This window comes from Equus quagga, chromosome 5 (assembly GCF_021613505.1).
Source record: "Equus quagga isolate Etosha38 chromosome 5, UCLA_HA_Equagga_1.0, whole genome shotgun sequence".
NCBI classification, from domain to species: Eukaryota; Metazoa; Chordata; class Mammalia; order Perissodactyla; family Equidae; genus Equus; species Equus quagga.
This window is the reverse complement of record NC_060271.1, coordinates 55,888,663-55,902,491: the sequence shown is the minus strand read 5'-3', so window position 1 is coordinate 55,902,491 and position 13,829 is coordinate 55,888,663. Positions and strand designations below refer to the sequence as shown.

At 41.6% G+C, this 13,829-nt stretch overlaps 1 protein-coding gene across 49 annotated transcripts in view; it reads left to right on the top strand.

Annotated features, from left to right (window-relative positions):
* The window catches only part of MAP4K4 (mitogen-activated protein kinase kinase kinase kinase 4), a 102,212-nt gene that overhangs the window by 28,946 nt on the left and 59,437 nt on the right, over positions 1-13,829 (top strand). For all 49 annotated transcript variants that reach the window (XM_046662464.1, XM_046662458.1, XM_046662466.1 and 46 more), the window contains exons 2-6: positions 2,485-2,610; positions 3,853-3,963; positions 8,134-8,224; positions 10,304-10,434; positions 12,705-12,759. In XM_046662464.1, coding sequence (XP_046518420.1) covers positions 2,485-2,610; positions 3,853-3,963; positions 8,134-8,224; positions 10,304-10,434; positions 12,705-12,759 — 514 coding nt within the window. The remainder of the gene's footprint in view (positions 1-2,484; positions 2,611-3,852; positions 3,964-8,133; positions 8,225-10,303; positions 10,435-12,704; positions 12,760-13,829) is intronic.

Genomic DNA, 13,829 nt, shown 5'->3' with positions numbered 1-13,829 from the left:
TCTGTGTAGTCCTTATACCCCAGGTCCTTGTTGGTTTACTGATTTGGGACAAAAGGAAAAAATCAAACCTTTAGTTCACTCTGTAAACACCTGGTTGCAGTCCAGTGTATGGAAAGTGGTCTGTTTGACTTTTGGGGCCCAATATGTTAAACTGTGGGCCTCGTCCCAGGAGTAACACCACGTGCCTTTCTAACAGCAGCATGTTTATGACCATAGGCACGTGTCGGTTTTTGTTAGGAACCTGTAAGTCTTGACAAGCCTCATTAGGCCTGTCCCGGGCTGCTCAGGACCCGCAGATAACTGTCGGGACCGACTCAAAAAAGAGCAGGCTCCGTGTGCCCTGTCCCAGCACGTTGTGGTCACTACACACGATGAGCACGAATGTGATCGTGTGGAAACAGCATAAGATAAAGCTTTTGATGAACTGGGCTTTCCAGTTCTCTTTGGGGCATGCCTCCTTGTGCCTTCTGTTTTACATTTTAGTATTTTAAAGTTCCTGTGAAGAAAGGTTCCAAGTAGAAGTGTGTTATCCTGTAATACTAGCCAGGCTAATCACTCACTTTGTTTAGAATTAAGATAGTTATCCTATATCTCATTTTTTATTACTACTTTAAACACACCCATGTTTAAATCACAGATTGAAATGATACTCATTTGGTGTGATTTTCGTATATACAGGGTTTGAATGAGAATTATTACACAGACCATTGTATAGACTGTACTTGGCCATGTGGCTGTGCTCTGTTTGCGGTCATCCTCTGCCAAAGTCCCATGACAACTGTGCCTGCAGAATGTGGGCTGACGTTCTAATACTTACGTCTCGGGGCCAGGCTGGGCACCACCACCTGGAGAATCACTGTTCTAAGATGATTACATTTTTTGTTATCTGTTTGGTTTCTAAAGCAGTAATGTACAACTAAGGCTTGTATTTTAAAAGACGATTTCTTGTTTTATTTGGTCTCATCATTAATATTAACATAGTGAATGGTGTTGCTGCCTTTGTCTTAAAGAACAGTGTTCGTAAACCAAACTTACTTTAGGCCTGTGAGGCCTTATGCGCAGGTTTTGAAGATGCTAGGCTGCAACAGCAGGTTTCTTCAGTGTGCGTGTGTGTGCGTGTGTCCTGTGCGCTCGCTTCACCTTCTCTTCTCTGTTAACGTCTTCCTTATTCCCCTCCCATGGTGTGTGTGTGCCCGCACACCTGCACACTGACAACGCAGTCTCTTTTTCCTGTGTGTGTACACATGCGCACCTAGACTGCTCAGAAGCCCTCAGCCTTTCCTGGAGAGGGAAGAACAGTCAGATGTGGAATGAGGATGTCACTGTAGGGAAGTCAGGAAGTGTTAGGAGCCAGTCATCGTTTCCTTTTGAAAATGTATGTAGTAAAGGGAATTCTAGAGATCTGCTTATCACATTTTTCTCAAAGATGCTCTTTGTCTTGCCTCGAACACTGCTTTCCTAACCAAGCCTTGACAGTCTCTTTTCCTGCACATTTTCTCTTTTTTCTCCCTTTAATTCTGCTTTTCCCTCATTCTCATGCTACCTCTAAGTCTTCCTCAGCATCACTCTTTACAGGTAGTTTGGCAGCATCCTCTCTTTGTGCTGTGTTTATGCAACAAGGGACAGGATGCCCGTGCTGGTGCTGCTTCTCCCAGGGGTGTGGGAGCGAGAAAGCCGCAGACTGGCAGCCTTCAGCCTTCACGAGGGCAGCTTATTTTTGTTTTCCAGACCTGTGTCACCATCTGTTTCCTTCATTCCCCTTCTGATCTTCTCACACAAACTCTGTGTTTCTTCCTCTGCTTATCTTATTTTAATAAAGCAGGAGGCTGGGGGATGAGCCAAGTCTGAAGCAGCCCGCTGTCACCGAGTGATGTTTTGTTACTGGGGCTTGCTGGACTCACCTGAGTCTCTTCGGGTAGCAGCTTCTCGTGGAGCACGCCACCATCCAGGGCCCACCGGCTGGTCTGTGGTCCATTCCCCTGCCCAGGCCTCGCCAGAGGGCGCTGCTCTTGTGTGAGGCTGTTAGAGGTGAGCCTTCTCTGCCTCGGGTCTCCCAGAGGATTTCTGTTGACAGATGTTTTCTAGACAAGAAACCGCCTTTCCTGGTAATTAGTTGAAATAGTAACAGTAAGTCTTCTCCCCCCATTTTTACAGGTGAGCAAATTGAGGCCCAGAGAAGTGGAGCAAATTCCCTGAGGTCACATAGTGGAATAGCTGGGATCCCAAATGCTCTGTGCTTCCTGCTGCTTCCTCTATTCGTCTTTACCTTTTATACTTCATGCATTTCTTGCATAGCTTGTAATCACCTTTCCAACAATGAGTCGCGTTAAAGTTCCCAGTTCTTGGCATAAGGATGAAATGAATGTCTCTCTCTACCTTACTGGAGGGACTGGACATTTCTATTATTGCCTGTGTGGGGAAAATAAAATGATGTATGTCATTCAAAAGCCACACATTTTATTTTTATTTTTATTTTTTCTTAAGGATGAAGAGGAGGAAATCAAACTGGAGATAAATATGCTGAAGAAATATTCTCATCATAGAAATATTGCAACATACTACGGTGCTTTTATTAAAAAGAGCCCTCCAGGACATGATGACCAACTCTGGGTAGGCAAATGTTTCCTGAGTGTTTTGGGGGTTTTCTCTGGTTATATTAAAAGAGCATTCAGGACCTTCCAGAGGGAGGGGAGAGAAAGGCAAAGAAAAAGGAGTTAGTGTTAGGGACCTTCCTTGGCCCTCTTGGTTGAAGGTGTACTGAATGTTTATTTTCATGTTGATTTCACATTGTATGGAAAGAGTTAACTTTGTGTTTCAGGAATCAAATGTCATGTTTTAAAAGGAGTATAACCAAATAGCAAGGAAATTAGAAGCTTGAAAATAAAAGCAATAGAATAAAAGCTTTTATTTATGGAAAACATGGAAGCTCAGCTACCACTTGGAAGTGAGGGACAAATCACAAGGATACCAACTTACGTCAGTAATTTGTTAATAATGATAATGGTTAATTAAAAACCGTAAATTCTAGAGAAATTTCTAGAATTGAAACATTCAGCTTCATGTCTGTTGAACACGTTTCTATTCAAGATGATGACACTGAGATACTGTCAGATCTGTGGTTATCACATCAGTTGTGCCAAAGGTGCTGAACTTATAAAGCTGGAAGATAGATTAATACTTAAATTTTTTTAAAAGCCATTGTAGAAAATCTGCAAAATTAAGAAGGTAAAAGGGAAACAATTACCTTTATCTTCATTGCCCAAATCCAAGTGTAGTTAAAATTTTAGAAAGTTCAATTTGTCTTCTAGGCATTTTAAAAAATATACTTGTGTTCATATTGTTCATTTAGATACTATAAATGATAATATTTTTAAAAATTATGTACTGCTTAAAAATAGCATTTCTCTTTTGTACTAAACTCAGTTAACATAAAATAATTTGAGAATGACAGTGTGTGAAAAATAGGACATCTTTGACTGGCAAATGAAGAAGAATGTTAGAGAGTATTTCTATCAGATTTCTGATAGTTGGGCATTAATTAAGAACAAAATGGTCCTCCCATAGGCGTGTGTTTATGAGGGAGAAGGAGCACTTCAGAGCCTCCACGTGGGTGATGTGCTGTAAAATCTCAGACTCTCAGTCTCCGGGAGTGAATAGACATAGTGGACAAGCTGGATGGTGAAATGAGCGCTCAGTAATTTGGATGCCTCCAGAATGATCATGTGCTCGTGTCTTTAGGAAAGGTGGAAGGGCTTGGGCTGCTCTCCCGACTTCTCTGGGGTGTGTACTGAATCTGTATGCTCTCACTAGCTGCCGGGATGTGTTAGTCACAGTGTCTTGTCTGCCCTATAGCTTGTGATGGAGTTCTGTGGGGCTGGGTCCATTACAGACCTCGTGAAGAACACCAAAGGGAACACGCTGAAGGAAGACTGGATAGCTTACATCTCCAGAGAGATACTGAGGGTAAGGAGAGGGCGCCGCTTTGGTGCCCCACACGTAGTCTTGTGTTTCTGTTTTCATCCTAGTCACAGGTGTTTCTCGGCATTAGTTGTAACTGTACAGATTATTCTTTTTGTGACATCCAGGGGCTCTGTATAGCTAGTTAGCTTTGATAGTTTAAGCTGCATCACAGTTTTGACTCTGGCAAGCACCTAAAGAAAGTAGACTTAAACAAAAAATGGTTTTTCTGTATTTCCCTGAATTCATCCTCCAGGCATTAAAAAGAAAATCAGAGTGGAGGGGAAAAGAAATAATCTCTAACTATTGTTTTTATAGGAATCCTGTGTCTAAGCTTTTAAATCAATATTGATGGTGCTGAATGCTGGCTTTCAAAATTGTTTTGTGGACTTTGGCGTTAACTGTTAAAATCTGTTGTAATATTTTTGAGGAAAAGTTCTAATGTTTAATGTTATTTCCAGCCAGTTGGAAAGCTGGCTTATGATCTTAAGAGTAAGTTTCTGAACTACTGTTTTAGCAGCTTCTAAATAATTCCTTCTAGTAGTAGAGCCATCCTGACAGCACGGGCAGAGGGTTTTAATATTTACTATTTGAGAAGTGCGTGTGAGTGGCCAGGGGGCCTCTGTCCTTTGGTCAACCATCACGGTTTTTCTCTCTACTGCCAAATTACGCACTTAAATTATTTGGTTGGATTTCATTTACACAACATATTTTAAAAATAAAGACTATGGAGTTAAACTGGAGTTTAATTCTTATGCTTCCCTCACTAATGAAAAAATATATTGTTACTTTATTTTTCATTTATGGGTAAATTTGCCCCAAGTTTTATATTTAAGTTTCATAGACAACTGTAGGTTTGAAAAATGCCATGTAGAATTCATAGAGATAAGTTTTAATTTCTTTTTTATTATTTTATGAAGCCCTTGAAAATAGGCAATTCCCTTAAGGCAGCTAGTTGTAGGAGGTGAGGTGTAGAACCGTCTTTTTATGGTCATACTCAAATTTCATTATTGAAATATCAGGATCCTATCTTTTTATGATTGTTATAGGAAACAGACCCTAAAAATGGGAAACTAGGTATCTTGGCCTACACTGCTGTGATAGAGGCGAATTAATGGAAAGATGTATTTGTTATATTCATAACTTAAGACTGTTAGCGTGGCAGGCAGGAGAGAGAAGTGGCTAAGAGTGTGGACACTGGAGTTGGTCAGACTTGGTTTTGAGGCCTGCCTCTGCTACTTCTCTCCTACACATCCCTGGCAAAGTCAACTTTCAGAACTTATTTTCTTTATCTGCAAAATTTAGGTACCAATCCTATGAAGGAATCACCACCGTTATTATGAGAATTGAGTGAGTTATTGTATATGAATCATTTAATGTAATGAGTGAGTACATGACTAATTCTCAGTAAATGTTAGTTGTCATTCTCTCTTCTAAACGTACACTGACACATGCCTTTCCTATATATAATTCCAGTGTAGGGAATTGTAGCTTAGTTCTCAAGCAAAGAACTAAGTTTCAGTATACAGTCATGCATCGTTTAACGACGGGATGCGTTCTGAGAAATGCATTGTTAGGCGATTTTGTCATTGTGCGAGCATCATCGTGTGCACTTAGACAAACCTAGAAGGTATAGGCTGCTGCACACCTGGGCTGCATGGTGCTCATCTTCTGAGACCACCATCACATATGTGGTCTGTGGTTGACCAAAACATCATTGTGCAGTGCATGACTATAAATGTCCTAGGTGTCAAGTGTATTTCAGCCATCAAAGGCAATCATACATGTTTTTATGTACACAGGCAGCGTTGTTTACCTGTCGTATGCAATAAGTATATTTAGCTGTTTTACCACCACTGGTCTCAGGCAACGTTTAAAAGAAGCCCAGGTTGTTTAAAGCGCCTGATTGACTTAAATATAGTAGCTTAATGGACATCTTTTTGAGATGTAGCAGATATTTTCCATCTGAGTGGGTACCTGAAATGAGAGTTTCCTTTATTTACGTTTCATCTAGAATGGTCTGGAAGAGTCAGTGTATTATATGCTAGTGTGTGTTTATCATGGGAGTTACTAAGGGTCAGTTTTGGTAAAGAGAAAGCAGTGGGAAGGAGATGAGCTCTCCTGGGAAAGGGAGGCAGCCGCCCCCAGCCGATAACCTCGGTTCTCCAAGACATGGCTGGGCGCAGCTCATTTCTGTAGTGGGAAGACTTGTCCTGACTTTTTGGTAGATGTTAGGTTCAGATGCTGCTATGTTAAGATCCTCAAAAGGTTGAGAGTCTTGAGCATGTAGGCCTCAGACACCAGTAGAAAAGCCCTCTTGGGCCGGCCCAGTGAAACCCTTGAGACCGAAAGGTTTACCAACAAAGCCAGCATGTTCATTCCAGCCCCCTTGCATGTTCAGAGTATGTTGCAGTTTATGCATTTTGGTAGAAACCCATATTTCATATTCAGTATGGGCACTCAGAGCCTTTTATAACCAGTACTGAAGGACAGCCTTTGCTCCTTTGTTGTGAATGAGACAGAGTTACAGGAACAGTATTTCCCAGGTTTGAAACGTAGATTCATTGCTCTAGGATGGGTATTTACTGTGTATTTGGACTCGTCTCTGCTAATCAGGAGTAATTGTGGCTTAACTTTTGGCGTGGGAGTAGTAATGCACACACACATCTCCTCCCTCCCTCCTAGGTACTTCATCTAGGGAAAATGTAGTCATTGTTGAGGACAGGCGCACCTCAGGTTACCGTGGTTCAGGAGCTGTTCGCCGCCCCTTCCGCAGGTTCTCGTGCAGAAGCAGCAGTCCTAGGGCAGTGGGACGGGGTGGACATTACTGTTTACTGCTCCTCAGGAACAAGGGAGCCTGCGGGTCACATTGGAGAAGATGTGGATATGCATATTTGCTAAGATAATCCTGTCAAGTGTGAGAAGGGGGTTTGTGAAAGCTAGAGAGTAAACAATGAACTGAGGTAGTGAAAGTAGGCATTATGGAAGAATTAGGGAAGCTACATGTTCTGGTCTCTTCTTTTGCTTTTCAAAGTTATACCATGCTGAAAGGAGGGACTTTTCTTCCTAACTATAGCCCTAAGATACCGTATATTTTTGGTACTTTTTCCCCTAGTCAGTGCTTTGTGGCATAACCCTGCACATCCTGTGCGGTGGAAGAATAAACAGTCATCACATCAGCTCTGTTCTGTTTCACAGGCAGACCAGTAGATGATTGTTTAGAAACCCCCTGTGTTAGAAAAATTGGTGTTCTAGACCAACTGTTATATTCAACTCATATCCTACAAACTAATAACAATAAAATCCTACAAAAATCAAACAATCCCCTTATTTCTAATCTGCTTTTTTTGAGTTGAGGCATTTCACAGTAAGTAGGTTGCTTTTAAGGAGGCAGGCTATAGATCTGGCTTCTCTAGCTGAAGATGGAACAAGTTAATAAGTTGTGAGAATGGTGCATTTTTGTCGTCAGACTGTATTTGGATGCAAAATGTGTTTTTGTTCTTCTAGCACCTCTCATAAGAGACACGCACTTTCTTGGGCTTCATTCCAGATAGAAGGTCATCAAAAGTGCTATATGCCCAGTCGGGTTTATTTCCTTAGGAAAGAAGGGTATTTTATTTGACCATAAAGCTCTTTGGATGGCAGAAGTGTTTTACACTTGGGGTGGAGTGGGGTTGATCAGCAGTCAGCACTTTGTCTCTGTGCGGGGTGGGGGGAGCAACTAGGCGGTGTTCCAAAGCCGAACTTGAAACCCTGCTCTAGCCCTTCGCTTTTCCTCTGGGATGTGTCTAGTTCAAATATACCCTCGGGGTCACCCACTGAAAGACAGACGTGTAGCGTGGGAAAGGAACCACCCTGTACACAAATAGCACAAATTACAGCGGAGAAACTGCAGATGGTAATCTGAAGTGTGTCTTCAGGGAGCAGCTAGAAAGTGGTAAAGTTGCTCACGTCGGGGACCTAACCCGCTGGAATGGGGGCGTGAGTGCTCTTTCCTGCCTGTGTGGTATTATTGGTGATGTCTTGCTGGAAATGCACTAAGATTAAATTATATATTCTAAAAATCGTTCACAAAAACTTTTGGCATGCGTGTGCACTTAGTTATACAAGGTGTGTTTGTGGCTATTTACTTACAGTGACAAAGACCTAAAATTCGGATGTGTCTTTCCTATTCAGGGACTGGCACATCTTCACATCCATCACGTGATTCACCGGGACATCAAGGGCCAGAATGTACTGCTGACCGAGAATGCAGAGGTGAAACTGGGTATGTGATGAATGTGCCACGGAATCCAATACTTGCCCTGTGCAGACCAGCAGTGCCCCTGCCCCATTTGCATTTAGCTAAAAGTTCAGTCTCTTACCCATGTTTTCTGTTTCTGTTCTATTTAAGAAGTGGGAGCTGGGCTTATTGCTTAGCCTGGCTCCCATCTCCCTTAGCCCTTGCTCCTCCCCTCTGCTCTGTTCTCCATATAGTAGACAGAATGATGTTTAAATCAGATCTTGTCACTTTCCTGCTTAAAGACCATTAATGGCTTCCTATTTCACTTTGAATAAATCCACATTTCTTAGCATGGCCCATAAAAAGCCGTGGCCCCTGCTACTTTCCAGCCTCATTTTGTGACCCTCCTCACTTCTCCCTTCTTTCTCAGTCACTCATTTTTAACTTTGTTGATAATTGCCTCAGGGCCTTTGTACCTCCTCTTCTCCATTAGGAACACTTGCCCCCAGTTTCAAAGTTTCAATTTTTTCCTCATCCTCAGAGGTCTTCTCTGACCCTCTGATCTGTATTGGGTGTCCCACTGCTTGTTTCCTCCAAAATACTGATCACAATTTATAATTATATAGCTGTTTGTTTACTTATATTTCTGACTCCTTTATCAGAGTATAAGTTCTGGGAATGCAGCTAGTAGGATTGTTTTACTTACCAAAGTGTTCTTACCCTGTGCCTAGCAGAGTACCTTGAAGGTAGTAGGTACCCAGTAAACTTACGCATGGATGGGTAGATGGAACCCATGGGATCTTCCTGGAGATGATTTTACACTGGTTCTTTTATATTTCTTGTTTCCCTTACCTGGATCTGATCATATTCCCACCCCATTTTCATATAATGGTTCTGTCAAATGTTTAAACAGAATTGGCAGTGAGTTTTCTTCTACTAAGGTATCACACACACACAAAGTTCTTTATGCTTATAAGAATCTAGTCCACCTCTCAAAAATCTTAGGCGCAGTAGTTACGCTTTAAAAATACAATCTTCATCATTGCTTTCTGGCGTCCTGCCCGCAGTTGTTGGTGTCTGTGGAGGAGTAGTCTGCCCAGCTGGAAAATCCCCTCAAAGCTCAGATAGGAGGCACTCAAATTGTTCTCATCCCTAACGACTCAGCAAGCTTGTGTGTTCCCTGCATTGACCCCCATGGTGCTAGCCTAGGGTAGACCCTCGGGAATCCCTTGGTGATCGGTCCTGCTGCTGTCCAAGTTGCCGTGAACCGCCCTGACTGCCTGGCCTGTGTGTCTTTGTCTCAGGAGCATTCACACGTGGCCCACTTCCAGGCCAGGTGGTTTTCAGAGCATGTTCTGCATACACACATTGAACCTCTGACCCTGCGGGTGATCTCAGCCCTCTGTAAGCTCTTGCGCATGAGCTCCTCCACGGTTGTGCGCCCCTGCTGGTGGTGATGGCCGTGCGTGTAGTGATGGTGTGGCAAGCACTCATTAGAAATGGTGGTCTTCTTGCCAGCTCTGCCTCCCGTCCTTGGACTTTCCTGAGACCACCACCATCATCAATGGGGTGGGATGGAGGAGTCCCTTTGAAATGTCAGTAGGTGTCTCAGGTACTTTGGGGGTGTTTCTTAGTGTCTTTGTGATTTAGCTTGATTCTCTTTATTTAATTCAGTGCTGTGTTCTTGCCAGAAAACCTTTGTGGTTTCTTCTCTTTCTGTGGTTAGTGCTGCTTTGGAAGCTGAGTCACATGGGTCTCAGTCAGTTCTCTTGAACTTGGGGCTTTCTCTGACATGATCTTGTTTGTGGCAGACATGTTCCTGAAAGCACTGACGATCCCTGCTTGTCCAGAAGTCCCTCTGGTGGCGCTGTCGGGGAAGCTCAGGCGCGTGGCCAGGGCCAGGCTTCCCAGGAGCTTCCAGACTGGTGGAGGATCTTGCTGTCTTGGTGGCCTTGCTCTGGAAGGGGTACTCCTTATCAACGGTGGTGGCCTGGAGGAGGTTGTGTCCGTGGAGGGTCGCTGTTTCAGTTTGCTCTGAAGACACGGCCTCCTCACGTTTCTTTGTCGTGTGTGTGTGTCTGTTAATTTTGTTTCCCTTTTCCTTCCTTTCTCTTCCTCCCACAGTTGATTTTGGTGTGAGTGCTCAGCTGGACAGGACGGTTGGGAGGAGAAATACCTTCATAGGCACCCCCTACTGGATGGCTCCTGAGGTCATCGCCTGTGACGAGAACCCAGATGCCACCTATGATTACAGAGTAAGAGGCGCCTGCTGGCTGGGCCTTGACCGGGTTCCTGACATTCCTGAGGGATGGGGGCTTTGATTACAAACCACACACCACTTATCCCTTCTCGCTTTTTCAGTGAGGATGACATGCACCCTGTTGCAGGTACAAATTTGCCAGGATAGTATTTAGATGCTGTCTTTTTTTGGTCCACTCTGCACCACCTCTGTTCCCCTTACTAAGCAGTATACTGCTTTCAGGGTGGTGCAGCTCACTTCATTGTGCATGGGGGAAATTAAATGCTTTTGCCCTGCTTGCTCTCCCACTTAACTTGAAGAATGTAGTATAATTAGATATTTATTCTTCTGAAAATATTGTCAGAATCAAAGCTTCATCTATGTGAAGCTGTAAAGTGTTGGTAAAGGGCTTTGCAGCTGTAATTTGGTACACAAATATATGTAAGTTATTAGAGTGACCTCTAGGGACTTGTATCAATAATGCGCTCTTTTGGTCTCAATGTAAAATCCATGTTTGATCAAGTTGAATTCAGGTTGAATATGTTTACAAAAACTATCTTTAAAAAAAATTCCCTTGCCTTAATTAAATGATTCAAAGTGGTTAATGTACCTTAATGATATTCCAAATTGAGTACATATCTTAACACTCTCTAGTGTATTTCAGTATTTATTGCAAATACCAAATTAGTGAAACTCAATTTAAGCCTATGGCGCAGAGGAATTTTATTTTTTTATATACTTAAGTATTTTAAAATAGATTATAGACTTTATGACTTTTCACTCTTTAATACATCATTACATATCTCCAAAATTTGAAAGCGTTTTCCAGCATACCCAAAATATTATCATACCTAAGTAAATTAAAAATATTTCCTTAATGCAAAGTCTGTAATTAGACTCAGCTAGTTTACACTTGATTTGTCCAAATTAGTATTCCGTATAGGATAAAACATTGTATTTTGTTTTTTGGCCATTGAGTATCTTTTAATTGAAAATATCCCCTCTCCCCTTTTTTTTTTCATGACACTGACTTGCTGAAGAGGCATTGGTGTACCCTCCAGATTTATCTTACCATTTCTGAATTTAACTTTACGATCTTTGTAACGTCATTTAGCTTGTTCCCTATAAAGTGGAGAGGCTCAGTACCAAGAAAAACCTTCTTAGCAAGGTCACCTCAGAGGAGATGGATGTGGTTCATGTTGTATCACCTGTGGGGGCACAGAACATCTTTTCTCACCACTGATGCTGCTAAGATTTGTCACTGGGTTAAGGTGGTGAACCCCTCCTTTGTGCTCCTACAGCATAGAAAACTCCTTAAGAGTAAGGGAGAAACTCATGGGCTTATCCTTATTCTAATAATCAAACATGCGTTTGAACTCTGTAAAATACTTATAGGTTATTTAGAAAACCCTTAAACTGAGCAATTTTAATTCCTTCATTAGGATAGCATATAAACAAAAGAATGCTAATGACAATAACCATCCATTATCTGCTTTCAAAAAAATCTTGTTTGGATTTTAAGAAATGGGTGATAAGTATTTATTTGTTCATCAGCCAATGTTTATTGAGTGCCTACCACATGCTAATCACAATTCCAGAGATTCAAAGGTGAATAAAAGAGACAAAAATGCCTGCCCTTGTGGAACTTATATTTGAGTGGGCTGTAAGTTAAAATTCAAATTTTAAAATTCATATTTCAGGGGAATCAGAAAGGAAAGAGTCCGTGCACTTTGCTTATCCCTTGCCCCTTCTTGTATTGCTCGCCCCTGATTAAGTTCCAGGGGAGAGTGCGGAGGCTCAGCAGCGTGATTCAGAGTTGTGGACTAGGCTAGGTTGGAGCAGTTCACTTGTGGACCTTCTATAAAGGGTACTTTCTAAGCCTTTCAACTTTTAACAATTAAATTGGAGAAGTGAACATATAAATGAATATAAATCTGAGCCAGGCGTCTAAATTGTTGACTATTTGTAAAGAAATGGAGAAGCACATTGAAGAGCGGAGCATGCGGTAGACAGAGAGAAGCTTTTACGTGGACCGTTTCCAGTTCGTTCATAGATGTGAGTGAAAGGTTCTAGTGAACAAATCAATTTTATCTTTATTTTATTATGCATTCATTTGTTTGGAATGCATTCTTAGAAATGTGTTTGTGCTTTTAATATCCTGCAAACTTCCTTTCAGTTTATACAACAAAGAACACTTTTATATCATTTGCATGAATAACCAGCAATGGTAAGTTAGTGGTTTTATAGCTAATACAGTACTCGTAACATACTGTTTTATTTTTGCAGAGTGACCTTTGGTCTTGTGGCATTACGGCCATTGAGATGGCAGAAGGTGCTCCCCGTAAGTAACATTTTTTCCTTTTTAGCCCAGTTATTATATGTACCTTATGCCTAGTTTCAAGGCTTCAAAAAGAACAGTTTCATACATACAGCCATTCCTGGTGGGGCATTTAGATGAAGGAATCATAAATACAGTGACATTTTAGATATAAAAGGAATTCTTGGCATCCACTATTCCTTTTAGAGCTCTCAATGAGGTCAATAGGCACATTATCTTTTATTTAAGTTGTGTTCAGATATGTGTCCTGAAATTAGGCTGACATCACGTAAGAGGCAGTAATTTTTATTTTTACAATTTAAACTTAATATTCAGTGAAAGTGGTCCTCAACTTTGAAATTTTAATTTTACCTGTGTTTGACTTCACATATAGAGGTGTAACTTTTTATTTGTATAATAATTTTTGTGTGTGTTACCTATGAAATTTCACTTCTTTGGATTAAATCAATGGCAACTTCATACAGTCGATTTTTGATCAGGGACAGGGGTAGAATTGCAGAGAACAAAGGAAAAAAGCAGCGTTTTCTGCTGGTCCTCCTAAAAAAAACCCACAAAGAATGTATAACTGTCTGGTGCATAGTTACTGCTCAATAAATATTTGTTGAATGAATGAAAAAAATTACCAACAGCTAAAAATTAGTTTGAAATGCAGAAATGGATGTCTGTCTTGAACACCTATGTTCCCGCGTGTTTCCCCTGAGGAACTGAGACAGGGAAGTACTGCCTGATACTTTGTCTCAGCTTTCTTTCACAATGGGAATAGCATTGTCTTCTTGGGCCCCCATTTCCCAGCTGCCTTGTAAGATTCTCGAGAAGGTAAACAAACACATGAAAATGCACATTGCCTGTTGTGACATACTAATGTGTACGTGTGCACCCAACATGTCTTTATTGGGCAAGTGATAGGAATATAAACAGTAATTGCACAGAATTAAACAGTTCCACTTTACTCTCACATTTTTGCTCTTTCCTAGTAGTACTAGCTATAACAGTGAACAATTAACATTGCTGGAGGGCCAGCCTGTGCGTGCACAGTGTTCCAGGCATAGTGGGAAGGCCGTTACAGGTCGGGT